The sequence below is a fragment of the Narcine bancroftii genome, chromosome 1 (assembly GCF_036971445.1).
Source record: "Narcine bancroftii isolate sNarBan1 chromosome 1, sNarBan1.hap1, whole genome shotgun sequence".
NCBI classification, from domain to species: Eukaryota; Metazoa; Chordata; class Chondrichthyes; order Torpediniformes; family Narcinidae; genus Narcine; species Narcine bancroftii.
In genome coordinates this window covers 318,112,904-318,131,270 of record NC_091469.1, presented here as the reverse complement: position 1 = coordinate 318,131,270, position 18,367 = coordinate 318,112,904, and the positions used below count along the sequence as shown (strand labels likewise).

The window sequence follows — 18,367 nt, the reverse complement described above, 5'->3', positions numbered from 1 at the left end:
TTCCACTCAATTTACTACCATCTGCAAGCTTGGCTACACGACTCTGTCCCCTTTTTAGAAAGGATCTGTGAATATTTGCAGAAGATTGCCAGGCCCAGGCTATCACCAGAGAAGTACAGTGGGCTATTTTGTGGAATAGCAATGTGTGTTTCAATCAGAAATGCAAGGACTAAACCATCAGAGCCTGCAAGTCCAGGAGAATCAGAGAATAGGTTTCCAAGTCACAGGGTACAATGAACCAAAAGATCAATTCTTACAGCTCCTCTGCCCTTCGGCTATTGAATACCCTCTGCAGAATGAATGCAAATGTATCGGATGAGTCAACCCAAGGAAGATGGTCTGATTTTAAATGAACAGACTGAAAATTGGGTTGGTTTCTGCTAAAGGTGAGCATTTTCCCAACCTACCCCCCACCCACCCCGTGCCCATTCAATAGTCTTCCATGCAGGCAGAGAAATCTTTGCTACATTCCTTTGCCCTTGAAGGGACTGGCTTTGCACACCTCAGTGGTATCTTAGACTTGAGCTGAATTGTGCTTGTTCATTGTCTGACGATGATGCTCAGCGTTCACTGTGGACTTACCCGTACTTTACTGCACTCAAGTTGTAAGGAGAAAGTGCAATCTTTCGGCTACAATCCAGACACGTTCATTTGCCCGCCAAGTTTGCCGCTGCAGACCGCAAGGAAAACTGTTTCCCGTGCTCTGCCACAGCTGCCAGACTGACATGTGCTATTTGCCCACAGCTGAGGCCCTTTTCAGGTACCGGCGGCTGGGCGAGCCAAGCCCGGGGATTTGAAGTCAGAGTTGCCTTCTCCTAGCCTTTCCCTGAAGAGGCAAAACCTGCAAGGCAGCGGGGCTATAGGTTATCGGGATGTAAACTGGGCAGCATGGACTTGTGGGCTGAAATGGCCTGTTACCATGCTGTTTGTCTACATTTAAATTAAAACTTAAATTGAAGGGAAAAAAATCAATAAAATGCAAAAGTAAAAGTAGGAATTCTTAAATGAGTCCCTGGTTGAGTTTGTTGTGGAGGAGTCTGATAGAGAAAGTTCATCCGAGGAATGGTGATTTATCGTATTTAAATTTAAATTTAAATGTAGACCTACAGGGTGGTAACAGGCTATTTCACCCCATGAGTCTGTGCTGCCAAATTTATGTTATTTATAGCCTCATCTTTTAATTAGAAGCTGAAAAATGCCTGTAAATCAGAACTAAAGAAAATACTGATTGCAAACCAGTATTTTCCCAAGAGAATTTTAAATCTACATTTGTTATTCATGCTCATCAGAACTCAGCATGTAGAAGCTGAGAAATGCTTTGATTTTTACTAAATGATGCTGTAAAGGCACATTCAAAGAAACAGGATGTACAGACAACAGTGAAAATTTTTGCTTTCATTAATTACAACTGAAGTCCAATGGAAAGGGAAGACAGCAAGTTGCAAAACAGAAGTTAACCAATTCCTCTAATTATTACTGCAACTAGGTTAAGTTAAAATAATCCCTCCACATGGATGGCCCCCAAAAGTGCCACAGCATTCTCTTTCATCTGATTTAAGTACTATTTCAGATTTATTGTTAGGGTGTGTACATGATCTCACATGCAACCCTGAGATTCCTTTTTCCTGCGGGCGCAGCGGAATTATGGGTAGTGCAAAAACTCAACTCAATGTACACAGTGCAATACAGAGTGGGCGGCAGGGTTGGAGTAGCGGTGAGCGAGACGCCTTTACAGTGCTAGCCATCGGGACCAGGTTTCAAATCCCGCACTGTCTATAAGGAGTTCGCACGTTCTCCCCGAGTCTGAGTGGGGTTTCCCAGGGGGCTCCGGTTTCCTCCCACTGTTTGAAATGCACCGGGAGGGAGTTATAGGCTCTCTCTCTCACTCTCTCTCTCATGGCCCATCCTTTCGTAAGCGAAGATGAACACGGTGCCTTGTAGCTCTTATGTCCTCACAGAACTTTTGTTCTGTTTTCCATGGAGCTTGAGGCACCATGTGCCAGGGCAAGGACTTGGAGGCGAGTGCTTGCCCAGGACAAACACCTCCCTCTGGGTCCCATGCCACTGGGCCTGGTGGAGTGTGAGGCACAACAGCCAGAGTGACATGGGATTGCCCCGCAGTGGTCTGTTCCAAGACCGTGCTCACTGGCCGTTGTCCTTCCGGATCCTTCGCCCGCCAGGTTTGCCGCTGCAGACCACAAGGGAAACTGTTTCCCGTGCTCTGCTACAGCTGCCAGACTGACATGTGCTATTTGCCCATAGCTGAGGCCCTTTTCAGGTACTGACGGCTGGGCGAGCCAAGCCCGGGGATTTGAAGTCAGAATTGCCTTCTCCAAGTCTTTACCTGAAGAGGCAAAACCTGCAAGGCAGTGAGGCTATAGGTTAATGGGGTATAAATTGGGCAGCATGGACTCGTGGGCTGAAATGACCTGTTATCGTGCTGTTTGTCTACATTTAAATTAAAAATTCAATTGAAAGGAAAAAAAATCAATAAAATGCAAAAGTAAGAATTCTTAAATGAGTCCCTGGTTGAGTTTGTTGTGGAGGAGTCTGATGGAGGAAGTTCATCCGAGGAATGGTGATTTATCATATTTAAATTTAAATTTAAATGTAGACCTACAGAGTGGTAACAGGCTATTTCACCCCATGAGTCTGTGCTGCCAAATTTATACCCAATCGACATACAACCCCCCCCCCCCACCCAGTACGTTTCTAATGATGGGAGGAAACTGGAGCTCCCCCCTCCCCCAGGGAAAACCCACACAGACACTGGGAGAACGTGCAGAGTCCTTACAGACAGTGGGATTTGGACCCCGGTCCCGATTGCCGGCACTGTAAAGATCCTACCCCAACCCTGCTGCCATTTTTATTTAGTTTTACTCAGATTTGACGAGTGTCTTATTGCAGAGTCCACAGAATTTTGAAGGGCAACACCAGGAATGCTGTGACGATGAGAACAGGTCAGGGGCTGAGCATCTATGTGATGAATGACCCATGAAAATTCTTCCACCATCCACAAGGTAATGTTCAGGACTATGATAGAATACACCCCACTGACCCCAAAGAGCACAGTTCCAAAAGCTTTCAAGCAGTCCAGTTGACCAAAGTTGGCTAAAACATTACAGCAGAATGCAGTCACTGCAGTGCATGGTCTCTACTAGATGTAAAGGCAACAGCTCACTAATGTTTATGTACCATCCAAACTACAAACTCATCCGGGAAGGAGTCCACCAGATGCGAGGGATAGTATCAGAACAAGTTCCTCTTCAAGTCATGCAACATCTCAACTGTAATAATCACCACTCCTCCTTCATTGGGACAAAATCTTGGCACTCTTGAGGGCGTAGGGCACCTTCGAGCTCGAGAAGGCAGTTCACTATTACCCTGGCAAGAGCAATTAGATGAGAAATTAAAGCGAACCTTGCCAATGAGACCATTCTTGGAGGAATGATTCAAGTGAGATGGAACTGCCATTCACTTTTCTGCACTCTCCTTGTACCGGGCATACTTTCATGATTATGCAAAATAAACCCCTTCAGACTATCAGAGAATTCCTGTCAGACCCATTCCCCACTTAGTTTTGCATATTAATATTCATTGGCCACTCCTGATCTTCCTACTGCTAATGTGCACTACGGCCAGGTTTCAGTAAGGACACAGTACCAATTAACAGAAAACGCCAAAGATTACAGCACAGCACAGGCCCTTCGGCCCAACATGTTGTTCCAACCCATATGTACCTACCAAAAATACTAAACTGTCCCTACCACACAAACCTCTATTTCTTTTCATCCATGCATCTGTCTAAGAATCTCTCAAATGCCCCTAATATTCCAGCCTCCATCTCCGGCAAGGCATTCCAGGCACCCACAACTTTCTGTATGAAAAAACTTACCCCTGATGTCTCCCCTCTATTTCCCTCCCTTCACTTTGTACACATGTCCCCTGGTGTTTGTTGATCCTGCCTTGGGAAACAGGCACTGGCTGACAACCCTATCTATGCCTCTCATACTCTTGTAGACCTCTATCAAGTCTTGTCTCATCCTTCTTCGCTCTAAAGAGAAAAGTCCCAGCTCAGCTAACCTTGCCTCATAAGACATATTTTCCAATCCAGGTAACATCCTGGTAAAACTCCTTTTCACACACCCTTCCTGTAAAGCAGCGACCAGAACTGAGCATAATATTCCAAGTATGGTCCCATGGGAGATCTATCAAGGTGACTTCAGGATGTGAGAGGAAATCAGTTCGCCCAGTGGAGAGTCATGCAGTCACTTGAAGAACGTGGAAACTCCACCCAGACTGCATGAAAGCTCAGGATTGAATTCACGTTGCTTAGAACTATGGCAGAAACAATTACTTTGATTATCAGATCCCTTCTGACTAGCAGATATAGGAAAACTAGGGTTCAAGTATGGTCCTCAAGCACCTGCGAGCTACTGAGGGAGTGACATTCCACTGACAAATCTATTTACAAGAAAAAAATTGATTCAGAAAAAAAGTTAAATTAATCCATCACAGTGACACAGTTAAGTAAAACTGGGAAATGGCATCTAAATAAGACCATAAGACATAGGAGACGAAATAGGCTATTCAGCCCATCATTCAATCACGAGTTGATCCATTTTCCTACTCAGCCCCACTGCCCGGCCTTCTCCCATAACCTTTGATTCCCTAAATTTCTGCCTTAAATACATCCAATGACCTGGTCTCCGCAGCCACCTCTGGCAACAACTTCCACAGATTCGCCACCCTCTGGCTGAAGAAGTCCCTCCGCTTCTCTGTCCCAAGTGGACGCCCTTCAGTCCTGAAGTTGTGCTCCCTTGTCCTAGACTCTCCCACCTTGGGGAACATCCCGTCTGCATCTACTCCGTCCACACTTCCCAACATTCAAAATCAGGCAAGTCAAACTGAACATTCAATATCCATCTCAGTACAAATATTCACCAAGTCCTGACTAAAGCAGGGATCCAAATTGTTTCTCAACATGTTTGTGCATACAAAACAATGATGGTGTCAATTTAAAATTATGTTGTACGCCTAAGTAATGCAAAATGAGGCATAGTCTACTTACACGGTCCCCTCGTAGGCCAGGATCTCCACGCTCACCTTTGTGTCCTTGAGCACCTTTACTTCCCTGCAGAATTAATGTGATAGGTTAATGTTTCCAGGCATCCGATGGAATTTTCTGAAAGTTACTGGAAAAAGATCTCTCTTTTGGTATTTGAGTTATCTATTTATGTTATTTTTAGTTATTGAAACATGTAACTTGACTGACCAGCGCTCAGAAATTGAGATGAAAATTCAAATATCCCTCAAACTTTGAAAGGGGGAGACAAGTTAACATTGTGATTTATAAAAGCGCATTCGTCAGCTTTGTGAGTGGATTCAGGATGGACTGTATATATTAAAAACAACAAGGAAATTGTGGTCAAGATTTTAAAATTGCCACAAGTCATTTTTATAGAATAAAAAGTGTGTGAGAGGATAATGGGGATAAAAAAAAAACAGTGCTTGACATTGTTAGGGGAGATTGGTATTGTCCTGCTTTGGATGCAGAGAAGATTTAGTGTGTTCAAATTCAAGTATTTCTGTAGATTAAATAATAAGACACCTCTAGAGATTCATCCCCGTTTTGACTGGACTAAAATGCGCCCTACAGTAACCTGCCTGGAAGCAAAGCGGAAACAGGTTCAAGATAAGGAAACTGGATGTGTGCATTGAAAAAGAATGAAAAGATGATGGTTAGAGTGTGGTGGGAAATGACAAACAGTACTTTTGACAGTCTTATCATAGACACAATGGACCAAATGTCCTCCTTCCCTTCTGAGCTGTTTGATTCTCAGGTTCTCAAGGGGGTCATTCAGCTCATTATTCAGGGCAGTGGTTGTCCGCAATAGGACCTCATGTTCTGATCATACTTCTCTGTAGTTTTTTTTTTAATATTTATCTATCATCACCCGATATGTCATCACTGTCAAAACTTCAGGAAGCAGCATGTTCAACCTAGCAGTTAGTGCAACACCGTGACAACATCAGCGACCAGAGTTCGAATCCTGCGCTGTCTGTTAGGAGTTGGTCTGTGCCTCCCCATGCCCAGGTGGGATTTCCCCGGGGCCTCCCACTGTTCAAAAAGTATAGGGGGGTTGTGGGTAAAGGGTGGCACAGGCTCGTGGGCCGAAAGGGCCTGTTACCGTGCTGTAGGTCTAAATTTAGAAATTTAAATTTAAGGAGGTATATTCATTCTAAAACAAACTTGATCATGATTAAAGGAATAGAAAACGAAGCCAGAGAAATTTTGAACACATTAATGGTCCGTTTATAATGAAATAATTATCAAATTCCTCTTTTAATGTGGTTTAATTATTGGCTGAATGCTTGATTTTGATCGAGTATGAGCTCCCATTTTCATTTCCATTTTAGTGGGACTGTCACTTTAAGAGTCAACAAATCAAGCTGCAAACCCTGCAAGCTTTGGAGATGACTGTGGGCTGATTACAGACTGGGACAGCATGTCCTCATTTTGCTACTTCTGAAGAAAATAAGGAAGTGTTCCAGGGACCAATATATTAAAGAAAAAGTACATTGTTTAATCAGGGGGCCATTTTAAGGCAGCAGCACAGGGGCAGCAGCTCTTTGAGGAATACTGTGCTGAAGCGGCTTTGTGTGGCCAAAGGAAAGGTCACTTTTGAAGGGGACTCATTGAATCCCACTATGGCCAAGGGAAAGGGCACTTCTATTTTTTAAATTATTATTTTATTTTTCACACTATGAACCATATCATCCAAAATATGTACAAACATTTCTCATTAAATTTACACAGTGGTCTTTTCTCCCTTTTTTCCCCTTTTCCTCCCTCCCCTATACACATCCCCTCCAAAATCCATAAATATTCAACATATACAATATAATAAAACCATAAATCAATATCTTCACACAAAGGAAAATAAACAAGAAAAATGCGTCATCTATTTATTACACACTGAATCTAGTTGTTTTGTCTTCTTATCATAGGGAAAGGACACTTCTGAGGGAAATCATTTAAACCCCATCTTGACCATTGTAATGGTCATTTTGGCTGACCCACAAAAGGGTTCTATAAGCTTTGTGAAAGCCATTGACTTTGTTTGCCCTAGAAAAGGAAAAGAGAAATTTTGACTACCACTCATCTGAAAGGGCATTTCTTGGGAAGCAACTCAACAAGGATTTCATGAGTTGACAGCAGTCTGTCACCCTGGTCTCTCCCATCTCATTCGTAAACACATCTTTGCATGAATTTAAGAGTTTGCATGTCAACATTGAATTTCTGAGACTGCATTTCGAACTCATATTCCAGAATTGTGCCTAAGCTGTAATGACTTGGGGTATGTCTACACACACACACACACACACACACACACACACACACACACACACACACACACACACACACACACATTTGCGCATAGGTGGGAATTAAGTTAGATAAGTTTAAATAAGTTAGATAAGGTGTTATATTATTGGTAATTAAATATATTATTTTAAATATAACACTGTCTTGGCTAATTTCAGTTGCTTTTGTCTGAGTACGTAACAGTGCTGCGTGCATGTTCTAAACTCAATAGACATGTAATTCAAAGAAAATGTAGTTACTGAATTTCCATCAGCCCCCTTTTCTCCACTGACTCCAGGAATTCCAAGTTCTCCCTGCAAAATAATATTTTGGATTCATTTATCAAATGCATTCAATGAAGAAGCAGAGGTCACAAAGAAACAGACAATGAAAAGGGTGCTTACATTTAAATAACATTTTTCCACAACATCAAAGTAGCTAGAAGCATGCTGCAGCTAATGAAGGGCTTTTAAAGAGTAGCTACCACTTCATTTGGGGAAACACAGACACTCCCACAAATGTTATTGACCAGAAAAGTCATTTTGAAAGTGTTCACCAAGGGTTAGACAGAGAGTCAGAAACAAAGAAAAATCTCCCATATTCTTTGACCTTTCCCAGTTACCAAAGGCCACTATTCTTGATCTCTCAATAATGATTCTTTGACATATATTTTCTGAGCCATATTTAACCCAAAGGTTTCATTCTGGAAGTGAAGGTAAATGCTACCACAGAATTATTAACACAGTAATTTGTATAACATATATATTAACTCAAGAGAGTACAGCTGGAGGTTACATCCTGTGAGTGAGTTCTAACTACAAGATAAATCTGACTAACAAGGTTAGCGCTGTGGTATTACAGCTCCATTGACCCAGATTCAAATCCAGCGCTGTCTATTTGTGCGTTTTCCCCTGACTTGCGCGGGGACTTCAGTGTCTTTCTACCCTCCAAAAACATATTGGGTTGAGAAGTAAATAACTTTTGAGCAGAGTGTTGCTGCAAACTGGAAAGGCTGTTAAAATCCCACTTCAAGGATTTGAGCACAAAATTCAGGACTTGCATTCCCACAGGGGGTGGCCAACCTTTTAATTCTTAATTTAGATATGCAGCACGGTAACAGGCCATTTCAGCCCACAAGTCCGTGCTGCCCAATTAACCTACACCCCAGTATGGACTCGTGAGCCATAATGGTTTGGTACCATCTAAATTAAAAATTAAAATGATGCCCACCCCCACTGCATAGTCAAAGATGCCATCTTTGGGCAAAATAAATCCCACGGAACCACAAGGACAAAGGAGTGGCCCAAGTGTTCTGACTAACATTGATCTTTGATCAAGATCCTCCTCAAATAAAAGGTCATTACTGCTTGTGGGAAGAAAAAAAAAATTACAGAATGCTGGAGCAACTCAGTAGGTGTCACAGGACACTGCAAGTCCAGCTGAGTTCCTCCAACATTACTCTGTTTTTACTACAATTGCGTGGTCTGCAGACTTTCATGCTTCATTCCTTGTTTTGCAGGATTTATCTCCTGCAGTTCACATCGTACGAGAGCATCTACATCAGTGGTTTTCAAGCAGCCCCTAATCTCACATACCCCACTTTACATAATCCCTATGCCATCGGTGCTCTGTGATGAGTAAGGGGTTGCTTATGGTGGGATGTGGGTGGGAAGGGAAGGTTGAGAATCGTTGCTCTAGACCCAATTGTGACTGAAATATTTTGCTTGAGAAAAATGGTCATTGGCCCATTTCCTTTGGAGTTCTGAAACCATGCACATAACGAGTCAATGAGGGATGATTAAAACAGTGATTTTCAAACTTTTTCTTTCCACCCACATCCCACCTTAAGCAATCGCTTACTCATCACAGAGCACCTATGGCATAGGGATGGGGCAAGAGGGGAGGTCATCCACGGGCATTTCCCCCTCAAACGAGGTGATTCCCCCCCATATGGTCATGGCCATTGCTCCCGTCAGACCCACCCCACCCCCTCCCACATCACTAGCATCTAGGTCAGTGGTTTTCAACCTTTTTCTTTCCACTCAACATACTACTTTAAGTAATCCCTGTGCCATAAGTGATTAGTAAGGGATTGCTTAAAGTGGGATGTGGGTGGGAAAGGGAAGGTTAAGAATCACTGCTCTAGACCCAATTGTTATGGAAATATTTTGCTTAAGAAAAATTGTCATTGGCCCATTTCCTTTGGAGTTATGAAACTGTGCATCTAATGAGTCAATTAGGTACGAATAAAAGAATGGTTTTAAAACTTTTTCTTTCAACCCACATACCACCTTACTAATCACAGAGCACCAATGGCATAGGGATTACTTAAAGTGGTATGAGAGTGCAAAGAAAAGCCACTGGTTTGGGTTGACGCACACTAGCGACTCTCCACCTGCATCCCTGCCCGGCCGTGTCATTAGCTTGCATCAAGCATCAGTAGCATCTAGTGAAGCTTGACGCAATAAAAGCATCACCCTCGTGCCCCATGATGGTGTTAACAACAGGTAGGTCCCAGCATCTAGTAGCGCACCCCAATCGATGGGTAAGTCCCAGCACCCCCTCTCCCGCTGAAGGAGCCCCCTCTCCAATCCCCCCCTCTAACGTTCACTCTGGTGCCAACCCTGATAAGGTGGAATGTGAGTTTGGGGTCTGTTTGATCTACATTATTAAACCATTTGGAAAATCCTCACCCCATGGAAAGAGCTTTATGAAAGCTAGGCCTTTCTATCTTTATCAAGAAAAGTAATGTTCTTGGAACATTGCAAAGCGCTTTGTGGGACGATAACTTCCCATTAACAACTGCTAAAATGAACACTTGGAACATTCAGTAAAAACATGGTGCTGTTGAAACTCAGCAGGTCCAACAGGTCCTTCATATAACAAAGATACAGGTACACATCCAACGTTTTGCCCTTCATTAAGGTATCAATGTTAGAGCTGGGGAGCAGAAGGGATTACAGGCGAGGAGCGAATCCCACAGAACTCCTTTTGAACAGCAAAGGAGAACTTCAGGATAGGCCTCCCTCGAAGAGATTTCACAGAGCTTTGCAGTAGTTAGAAGTGAAGCACAAAAATATGCAGTCACACTGGAGATACTCAGCAGGCCAAGCAGTGCCATTTATATGGGGACAGGTAGAAATACATAACCGACGTTTTGGGCTCAAGCCTTCCATCATGTTTTACTTTTGTTTTTTGAAGCATTCATTTGAGTGAGAAGGCAGGGGGATAACTGAAACCAATAGTTCTGCAGCTTAATCCCTTCAGAGCTGTCAAAAATGGCCTTTGCACTGAACCAAATGATGATCATCAACGACATGCACGAAAGCTTAAAATGCAAAATGTGCCATTTGATAAGGTATTTCTCTTCTCTGAAAGATTTAAAAACAGGGGACATTGCTCTTTCTGTCCACAGGTAAACATCTACATTACAAACACACTTGCTACATGCACCCAGCAGGGAAGAGATGTCCTAAACAGAGCTCGACTCCTGATGTACCTCCTCTCCATTTATTCCATCCACGCCATTGTTAGCCAATTCTCCCTGTCAAGAGAACATTAGTCCATCAGTGAACCATCGTATCAACAGGGTGCAAGGCAAATGCGGCAGAATTTCAATGGGGACGTGGTTTAGACACAAGGATATATTCACCTTCTCTCCTCGATACCCTCGGGATCCCTGAAAGACAAATGATTGTTCATTTGATACTGGAACTTTAAATAAGCCCAGGATGCAAATTCATATGATTAAAACACAAACCTTAGGGCCCTTGGGACCTTGGCATCCATTTCCTCCTTGAGTTCCATTCCTACCTGTATCTCCCCTGCGGCCCTAAGAGAGACAGAACATGATATCACGCTGAATGTGCAAGGGTTCATGTCTGATGCAAATATCATAGCTCCCTCTGACCCATTGGGTTTTTAAGCTCTTAATCGTCTTCCTTAGATTTTCAATTGTTGTTCCCCAAAGGAAAATAATAGGAAATTAATGGTGCTATTGGAAATACAATTTCAACCAACCTGCTTTTAGAAAAATAATCGGAAAATGTTTAAATCTCTTGGCGATTCAAACCTCCTCTGCCTTTCAAATGGTCACACCTAACCTGTCTCCACTCTGTCACCGAATCCACAGAAAAGATAGCCAGTTCCTCTGCTACTGAGAGGGCAGGGAGTGGAGCTACCGGGCTCGACTGCCCAGTGGTGATCCTCACGGCTCTGCACAGGCCTTCAACAGTCTATAGAAAGGAGGCCAATGGGGTTTATTTTTAACCTCTGCTGCTGAACCCATGAGGTCCGTGCTGAAAGCTTGGGCTGCAGGCTTCCCGAGACACCAGAGCGGGAGAACACTCCCTGCTGAGAAGGAGAAGCCTGGGCGACGATCCAAAGGCTCCCTCCCCCCACCCCAACCCTGCTGCTAGTGTAATCGGAACAGTTGTCATTGAAACAATGCCAGAACATTAATGGAGTGGAAACTACAAAGTCTTAAGATTCAATGAGGTTGGCTCGGGGCGGTTGGAGCCGGTGTGTTCAAAGGAGCAGGCGCGGTGGTTTCAGGCACACTCTGCAGCCAGCGATCCGAGGAGGGTGAGCTAGACGGTGATGATTTCTGTCGACCGCCTCGCTACTCTACGCAACATTAAGTAACAAGCTACTGTCCATGGACCATTAAATAATAACGCTATAGGGACATTATAACGGAGGGTTACTTGTTAAAATAAATCAGAAATTTACAGATAATAGCCCTTATATGTTTATTATTAAAGATTGAGAAAATTCAACTGGGGTTCATTACTGATTTACGCAAGAACCGTGTCAAAGAAAAATGCCTAACTTAGCCCCCAAGTGACTGTATTTTATTGAAACGAAGTCGCTACCCTTGAACTTGATATTTCAGAATATCCACTGGACCACACAACACATCTTTATACTGGATAAAGTGCAATATTTCCAGAACCCTTTGTGTGAAAAGTGATTCAAAACATCATCTACCATAGACTGAATGGAGCAAAAGGCTTTCTTCACTGTTCTATAATTCCATGATCACTTCTGACAGACCCTACCTTAAATTTTATGTCTCCTTTCCCGCTCACCCCCCAACATTGATGAGTTGTACAATCATCTTAAACACTTCAAATTGGTTGCCTCTTAAAACATTTGGAAGCCTATCCTATAATCTCAGATCCATATATATTCATCACCTCTTCCATCGCCAAACCAAGGTCGTCTGTAAATTGGAGGTGGAATGCCTAAGATTCTCTCTGGAGACTCTCTAAGCAGATGGCATTGACATCAGTTTCTGTTGAGCCACTCCCCTGCTTACCTCTCATCCCCATCCCTCTGTCTCCTTTCCTCCAGCTCTCCACCCTCTTCCATTCGGGGAGTTCTTGCCTATGGTGCTGTGCTCCTCCCTGCTCTCTCCCATCACTATTCCATTCAGGTGCCTAACTATGTGGCCCACCTCTGCTTGATTTGCTGAAATTTTCCAGCATTTTTGTGTCAACGACAATCTTTTAATTCTTGTTTAATTCTATATCTCGGCATTCTCTCTTCACCCCCATGACCTTTCTTCACAAGCTGTCTGTTACTCAGGTGGGGCTACTTGATCAAAATATAAGCAATCATGAGATTTACAAGAACATTAGAGTCCATTCATTTATTTGCCCAATATTTTTTTTCAATTAGTGCTTCTATCTTTCCTTAAATATTTCAATCATTCCTATTCAAGACATCACTGTTTTGGAAAACGAAGGTTTCGCTGCAAACTTACCATTCCTCCATATTCTCCGGGATATCCTGTAGTTCCTTTTTGACCAAAATTCCCCTGAAATAAATATAATGGCATAATGAGTTATTGAGCATGCTCAGTTAGTCTTTGGAAATTTCAGTATCAATGCCAATAACGTGTTTGCCAGGCTGCGTGCCGGTTGACCTGGTCAAATGCAAATCCTGGTCTGAACCAATTGTCTGGTGCCAGCCCAGTCCTTGCATTCTCGGCCTGACCACTTTGGGTGGCACAGTTGGTGCAGTGGTAGGCAAAATGCCTTTACAGCGCCAGCTGTCAGGTCCGGGGTTCGAATCCCACGCTGTCTGTGAGGAATTTGTACATTCTCCCCGTATCTGTGTGGGTTTTCCCCGGGGGCTCTGATTTCCTTCCACTGTTTGAAATGCACTGGGGGGAGGGGGGTTGTAGGTTAATTGGGTTGCACAGAATCATGGGCCGAAATGGCCCATTACCGTGCAGTATGTCTAATTTTTTTTTAAATTAAAATTTAAAATGTAACAAATTAAAGGAAATCAAGCAAAACCTCCCGCGGTTGAATTGTTTTAGAGACGTGACTTCCAGTTGGCAGCAGTATGGCATTGAAGCAATGATCAGGATTCTTCTTTCTATATTTTCACTCCACCACTTTATTTCACATCCAAAATGATGGAGATTTTGCAAGTTATTTTCATTTTGTCTCAAAATGGCTACAAGAAGCTGTACATCTCGGGGAAAAAAAAAAGGAACGACAACTTGCCTAACAAAGGAGGCTATTTCTAAGCTGCTGAACTGACTCAGACAGGCGCTAGCAGATGCCTTCAAAACTTTCTTTAACGTGAGAAATCATATACATTCAAGATGAGCGTGGCCAATTACCATCATGTCTGGATCTCGCTTCGAGCGACCTGAGCCAAAGTGTTTATGATTTACAGGATATTTGCTCCAGCCCCATGAGAAAGTAATTCGAAACTGACGACCAAAGCCGTCAACCTGGAAGACCGGAGCAGGCGGCAATACCTGTGTATCTTAGGCTTGGCAGAATCTATTGAAGGAGGGTACCCTGCAAAATTCTTTTCTGCAATGCAATGCAAGAATTTTGGAATAAGACACTCCCATATCCACCGGAGATCGATAGAGCTCACCATTCATTAGTACCCAAACCGGCTCGGTTAGTCTCCGTCTACATCATTATCAGATAAAGGACATTCTGGTCAATGAGGCCCGGTGGCGAGGGAAACTGGAGTACCATGACCAGCAGATCCAGGTGGTGGAGGACTACAGTTCTGACATCCTGAATCAGTGAGCCGAGTACTGGGAGATAATGTCGGATCAATATAATCAAGGACTCAAGCCCTCTCTGCTGTATCCCGAACTTTTCCCTGTGAATAAACTTACATCAGTGTACAGTAACTTTCCTTTTTAAGACTGTACAAAATCAATTTACTTATCTTGGTATTACAGTCACAAGAAAACATCTGTCTTTTTAAAAAACATTTTCTCAATTTGTTAAAACTTGTGAAAGAGAACCTAACTCAGTGTTCACCCTCATCTACATACCTGGTGGGCTGAAATCTTTTGCCTAAATTTTTATACTTTTTTCAGTCTATACCTATTCTGTCCCATCATCTCTTCCAACCTTCCTTACATGACTGCATTTCAAGCATGGTATGGAATGGGTATTGAGCGTTCTAAAGATGTTTTTATCGATAACAGTTTTGCATCATTTGAACAACTTTTTGAAATATTTAACCTACCAAATACTCTTTTTTTTTCAGATATCTGCAAATCAGATCCTGTTGTGGCATGTAGGAGAGGTGAAGCTTCACTTATTCATATGTTCTGGTCGTGTCCAAGCCTCAAAAAATACTGGAGAGAGATTGTCCAAACCTTGTCCCTAATCCTTAATTTAAATCTGGAACCAAACCCTTTGGTTGTCCTTTTTGGTACCACTGGAGAAGGCGGTGTTCGTAGAACTCCAATCAAATGTCAGATTTTGAGAGTGCAAAAGCTTTATGTTCCTGTTAGGTTAAAAGGAGGGGAAAAAGGTTTGAGAGAGCCGTGGTTTTCAAGGAATATTGGAAACTTGGTTCGAAGAAATAGGGAGGCGTACATTAGATATAAGAAGCATGGAGTTAAGGAGATGTTTGAAAGATACATTGAATGTAAGAGGAATCTTAAGAGAGGAATTAGGAAAGCTAAAAGAAGGTACGAGAAAACTATGGAAAGCAGGGTGAAAACTAATCCAAAAGAGTTCTACAAATATGTTAATGGTAAGAGGAAAGCTAGAGACAAAATTGGTCCCTTAGAAAATCAGAGCGGAAAACTGTGTGTGGAGCCTAGAGAAATGGGGGAGATATTGAACAGTTTCTTTTCTTCGGTATTCACTAAGGAGAAGGATATTGGGAGATGTGAGATAAAAAAAAGCAAATTGGGTAAATATGGGGAATATAGAGATTACAAAAAGTGTAGTTTTAAGGCTTTTGAAGAATATAAAGGTGGATAAGTCTCCGGGTCCAGACGGGATCTTCCCCAGGACATTGAGAGAAGTGAAGGAGGAAATAGCAGAGGCTCTGGCGGTAATTTTCCAAATGTCATTAGATATGGGGATAGTCCCGGAGGATTGGCGCATTGCGCATGTGGTTCCGTTATTTAAAAAGGGTTCAAGGAGGAAGCCTGGCAACTATCGGCCTGTAAGTTTGACGTCTGTGGTAGGTAAATTAATGGAGAAAATTCTTAGAGATAGTACTTATTAACATCTGGATAGACAGGGTCTGATCAGGAGCACTCAACATGGATTTGTGGGAGGAAGGTCATGTTTGACCAATCTGATTGAATTTTTTGAAGAGGTGACTAGGAATGTGGATGAGGGTAGCGCAGTGGATGTTGATAAGGTACCACATGGAAGGTTAGTTAGGAAGGTGCAGTCTTTAGGTATAAATTTTAAGATAGTCAAATGGATTGAACATTGGCTGAAAGGGAGAGGCCAGAGAGTGGTAGTGGATAATTGTCTGTCAGGTTGGAGGCCGGTGACCAGTGGTGTGCCTCAAGGATCTGTATTGGGCCCATTGTTGTTCGTTATATACATTAATGATCTAGATGATGGGGTGATGAATTGGATTAGTAAATATGCAGACGATACTAAGATAGGTGGAATAGTGGATAATGAAGAAGATTTTCAAGGATTGCAGAGGGATTTGGGCTGCTTAGAAAAGTGGGCTGAAAAATGGCAGATGGAATTTAATGCTGATAAGTGTGAGGTGCTTCATTTTGGTAAGAAGAATCAAAATAGGACATACGTGGTAAATGGGAGAGCATTGAGGAATACAGAAGAGCAGAAAGATTTAGGAGTAACGGTACATCATTCCCTGAAGGTAGAAACTCACGTGAATAGGGTGGTGAAGAAGGCTTTTAGTATGCTGGCCTTTATCAATCATTGCATGGAATATAGGAGTTGGGAAATGATGTTGAGATTGTATAAGACGTTGGTGCGGCCTAATTTGGAGTTCTGTGTGCAGTTCTGGTCCCCTAATTATAGGAAGGATATAAACAGAGTGGAGAGAGTGCAGAGAAGGTTTACCAGAATGTTACCTGGGTTTAAGCATCTAGAGTATAGGGAGAGATTGGACAGATTAGGTCTTTATTCTTTGGAGCGTAGAAGGTTGAGAGGGGATTTGATAGAAGTATTTAAGATTATGAAAGGGATAGACAGAGTGGATGTGGATAGACTATTTCCATTAAGAGGAGGAAAGATTAAAACAAGAGGACATGAGTTAAGAATTAAGGGGCAGAGGTTTAGAGGTAACATGAGGGGGAACTTCTTTACTCAGAGAGTGGTAGCCGTGTGGAATGATCTTCCGGGAGAAATAGTGGCGGCGGAGTCAATTGTATTATTTAAGAAAAGGTTGTACAGGTGTGAAGAAGATGGAGGGTTATGGGCATTGTGCAGGGAGGTGGGACTAGAAAGGGGTGTTTGGTTTGGTGCGGACTAGAAGGGCCTAATGGCCTGTTTCCGTGCTGTAATTATTATGTTATGTTATACTCTGTCCTTCACCTCTCTTTTGGCTGGATGTGTGGCATTAATACAATGGAGGGATGCAGCCCCACATACCCACGCTCAGTGGCTGAGGGATATTATGTCTTGTTTAAATCTAGAAAAGATTCGCTATTAAGTTACAAACAATAAGTTTCAAATGGAGTAGTTCTGAATTATTTTCAGAACCTTTGTCAAAATAGTTTTTTCTCTTTTCCTTTTGTCTTTTCTCTTCTCTAAATATAAAACCCGACTTCCACCAACTTATTGTGTTAGTCCAGGAATGAAACATACATTTAAATATAAAATTCCAGTTTATAGACAGGGCTAAAGAGTTAAGGGTTTTTTGGCATACACATACCAAGTCCTGCTTGTATAACATGGATGTGTTTATAAGTTTGATAATTTTATTGTTTTCTTTAAGTTTTGATATCTATGTTGTGTACTTTACAAATGTTCTGTATCTGCTTTGTTTATCCTTGTAAAATTCAATACAAAATATTATTAAAAGAGAAAGAGGCAGACGATGCACAGAGGGGCCTTGAGGTCCAAATCCATACACCACTCAAAGTCGCCACACAGGTTGATAAGGCCTGTTAAGAAGGCCTATGGGATGTTAGGCTTCATTAATAGGGGGATTGAGTTCAGGAGTAGAGAGGTCATATTGCAACTCTACAACTTTATAACTCTCTGTTAAGACCACACTTAGAGTATTGTGTTCAGTTCTGGTCACCTCATTATTGGAAGGATGTGGAAGCTATGGAGAGGGTGCAGAGGAGATTCACCAGGATGTTGTCTGGATTGGGAAACAAGTCATATGAGGCAAGTTTAGTTTGGAGTGTAAAAGGATGAGAGGAGACTTGATAGAGGTCTACAAGATTATGAGAGGCACAGATAGGGTGGACAGGCAGCACCTGTTTCCCAGGGCAGGATCAGTAAACACCAGAGGACATGTGTACAAAGTGAAGGGAGGGATATTTAGGAGAGACATTAGGGGTATGTTTTTTTTAAACACAGATTGAGTTGTGGGTGCCTGGAATGCCTTGCCAGGGATGGTGATGGAGGCTGAAACACTGGGGGCTTTTAAGAGACTCTTGGACAGACACATGGATGAATGGAAAATAGAAGGTTACGGGGTTGGGAGGGTTTAGTACATTTTTTTGGAAGGGATATATGGGTTGGCACAACATCGAGGGCCAAATGATCT

The 18,367-nt window shown here is 42.5% G+C and overlaps 1 protein-coding gene across 2 annotated transcripts in view; it reads right to left on the bottom strand.

Annotated features, from left to right (window-relative positions):
- The window catches only part of LOC138747471 (collagen alpha-6(VI) chain-like), a 235,556-nt gene that overhangs the window by 82,643 nt on the left and 134,546 nt on the right, over positions 1 to 18,367 (bottom strand). For both annotated transcript variants that reach the window (XM_069906720.1, XM_069906727.1), the window contains exons 14-19: positions 13,137 to 13,190; positions 11,130 to 11,201; positions 11,022 to 11,048; positions 10,869 to 10,913; positions 7,630 to 7,683; positions 5,072 to 5,134 (exon numbers count right to left, since the gene is read on the bottom strand). In XM_069906720.1, coding sequence (XP_069762821.1) covers positions 5,072 to 5,134; positions 7,630 to 7,683; positions 10,869 to 10,913; positions 11,022 to 11,048; positions 11,130 to 11,201; positions 13,137 to 13,190 — 315 coding nt within the window. The remainder of the gene's footprint in view (positions 1 to 5,071; positions 5,135 to 7,629; positions 7,684 to 10,868; positions 10,914 to 11,021; positions 11,049 to 11,129; positions 11,202 to 13,136; positions 13,191 to 18,367) is intronic.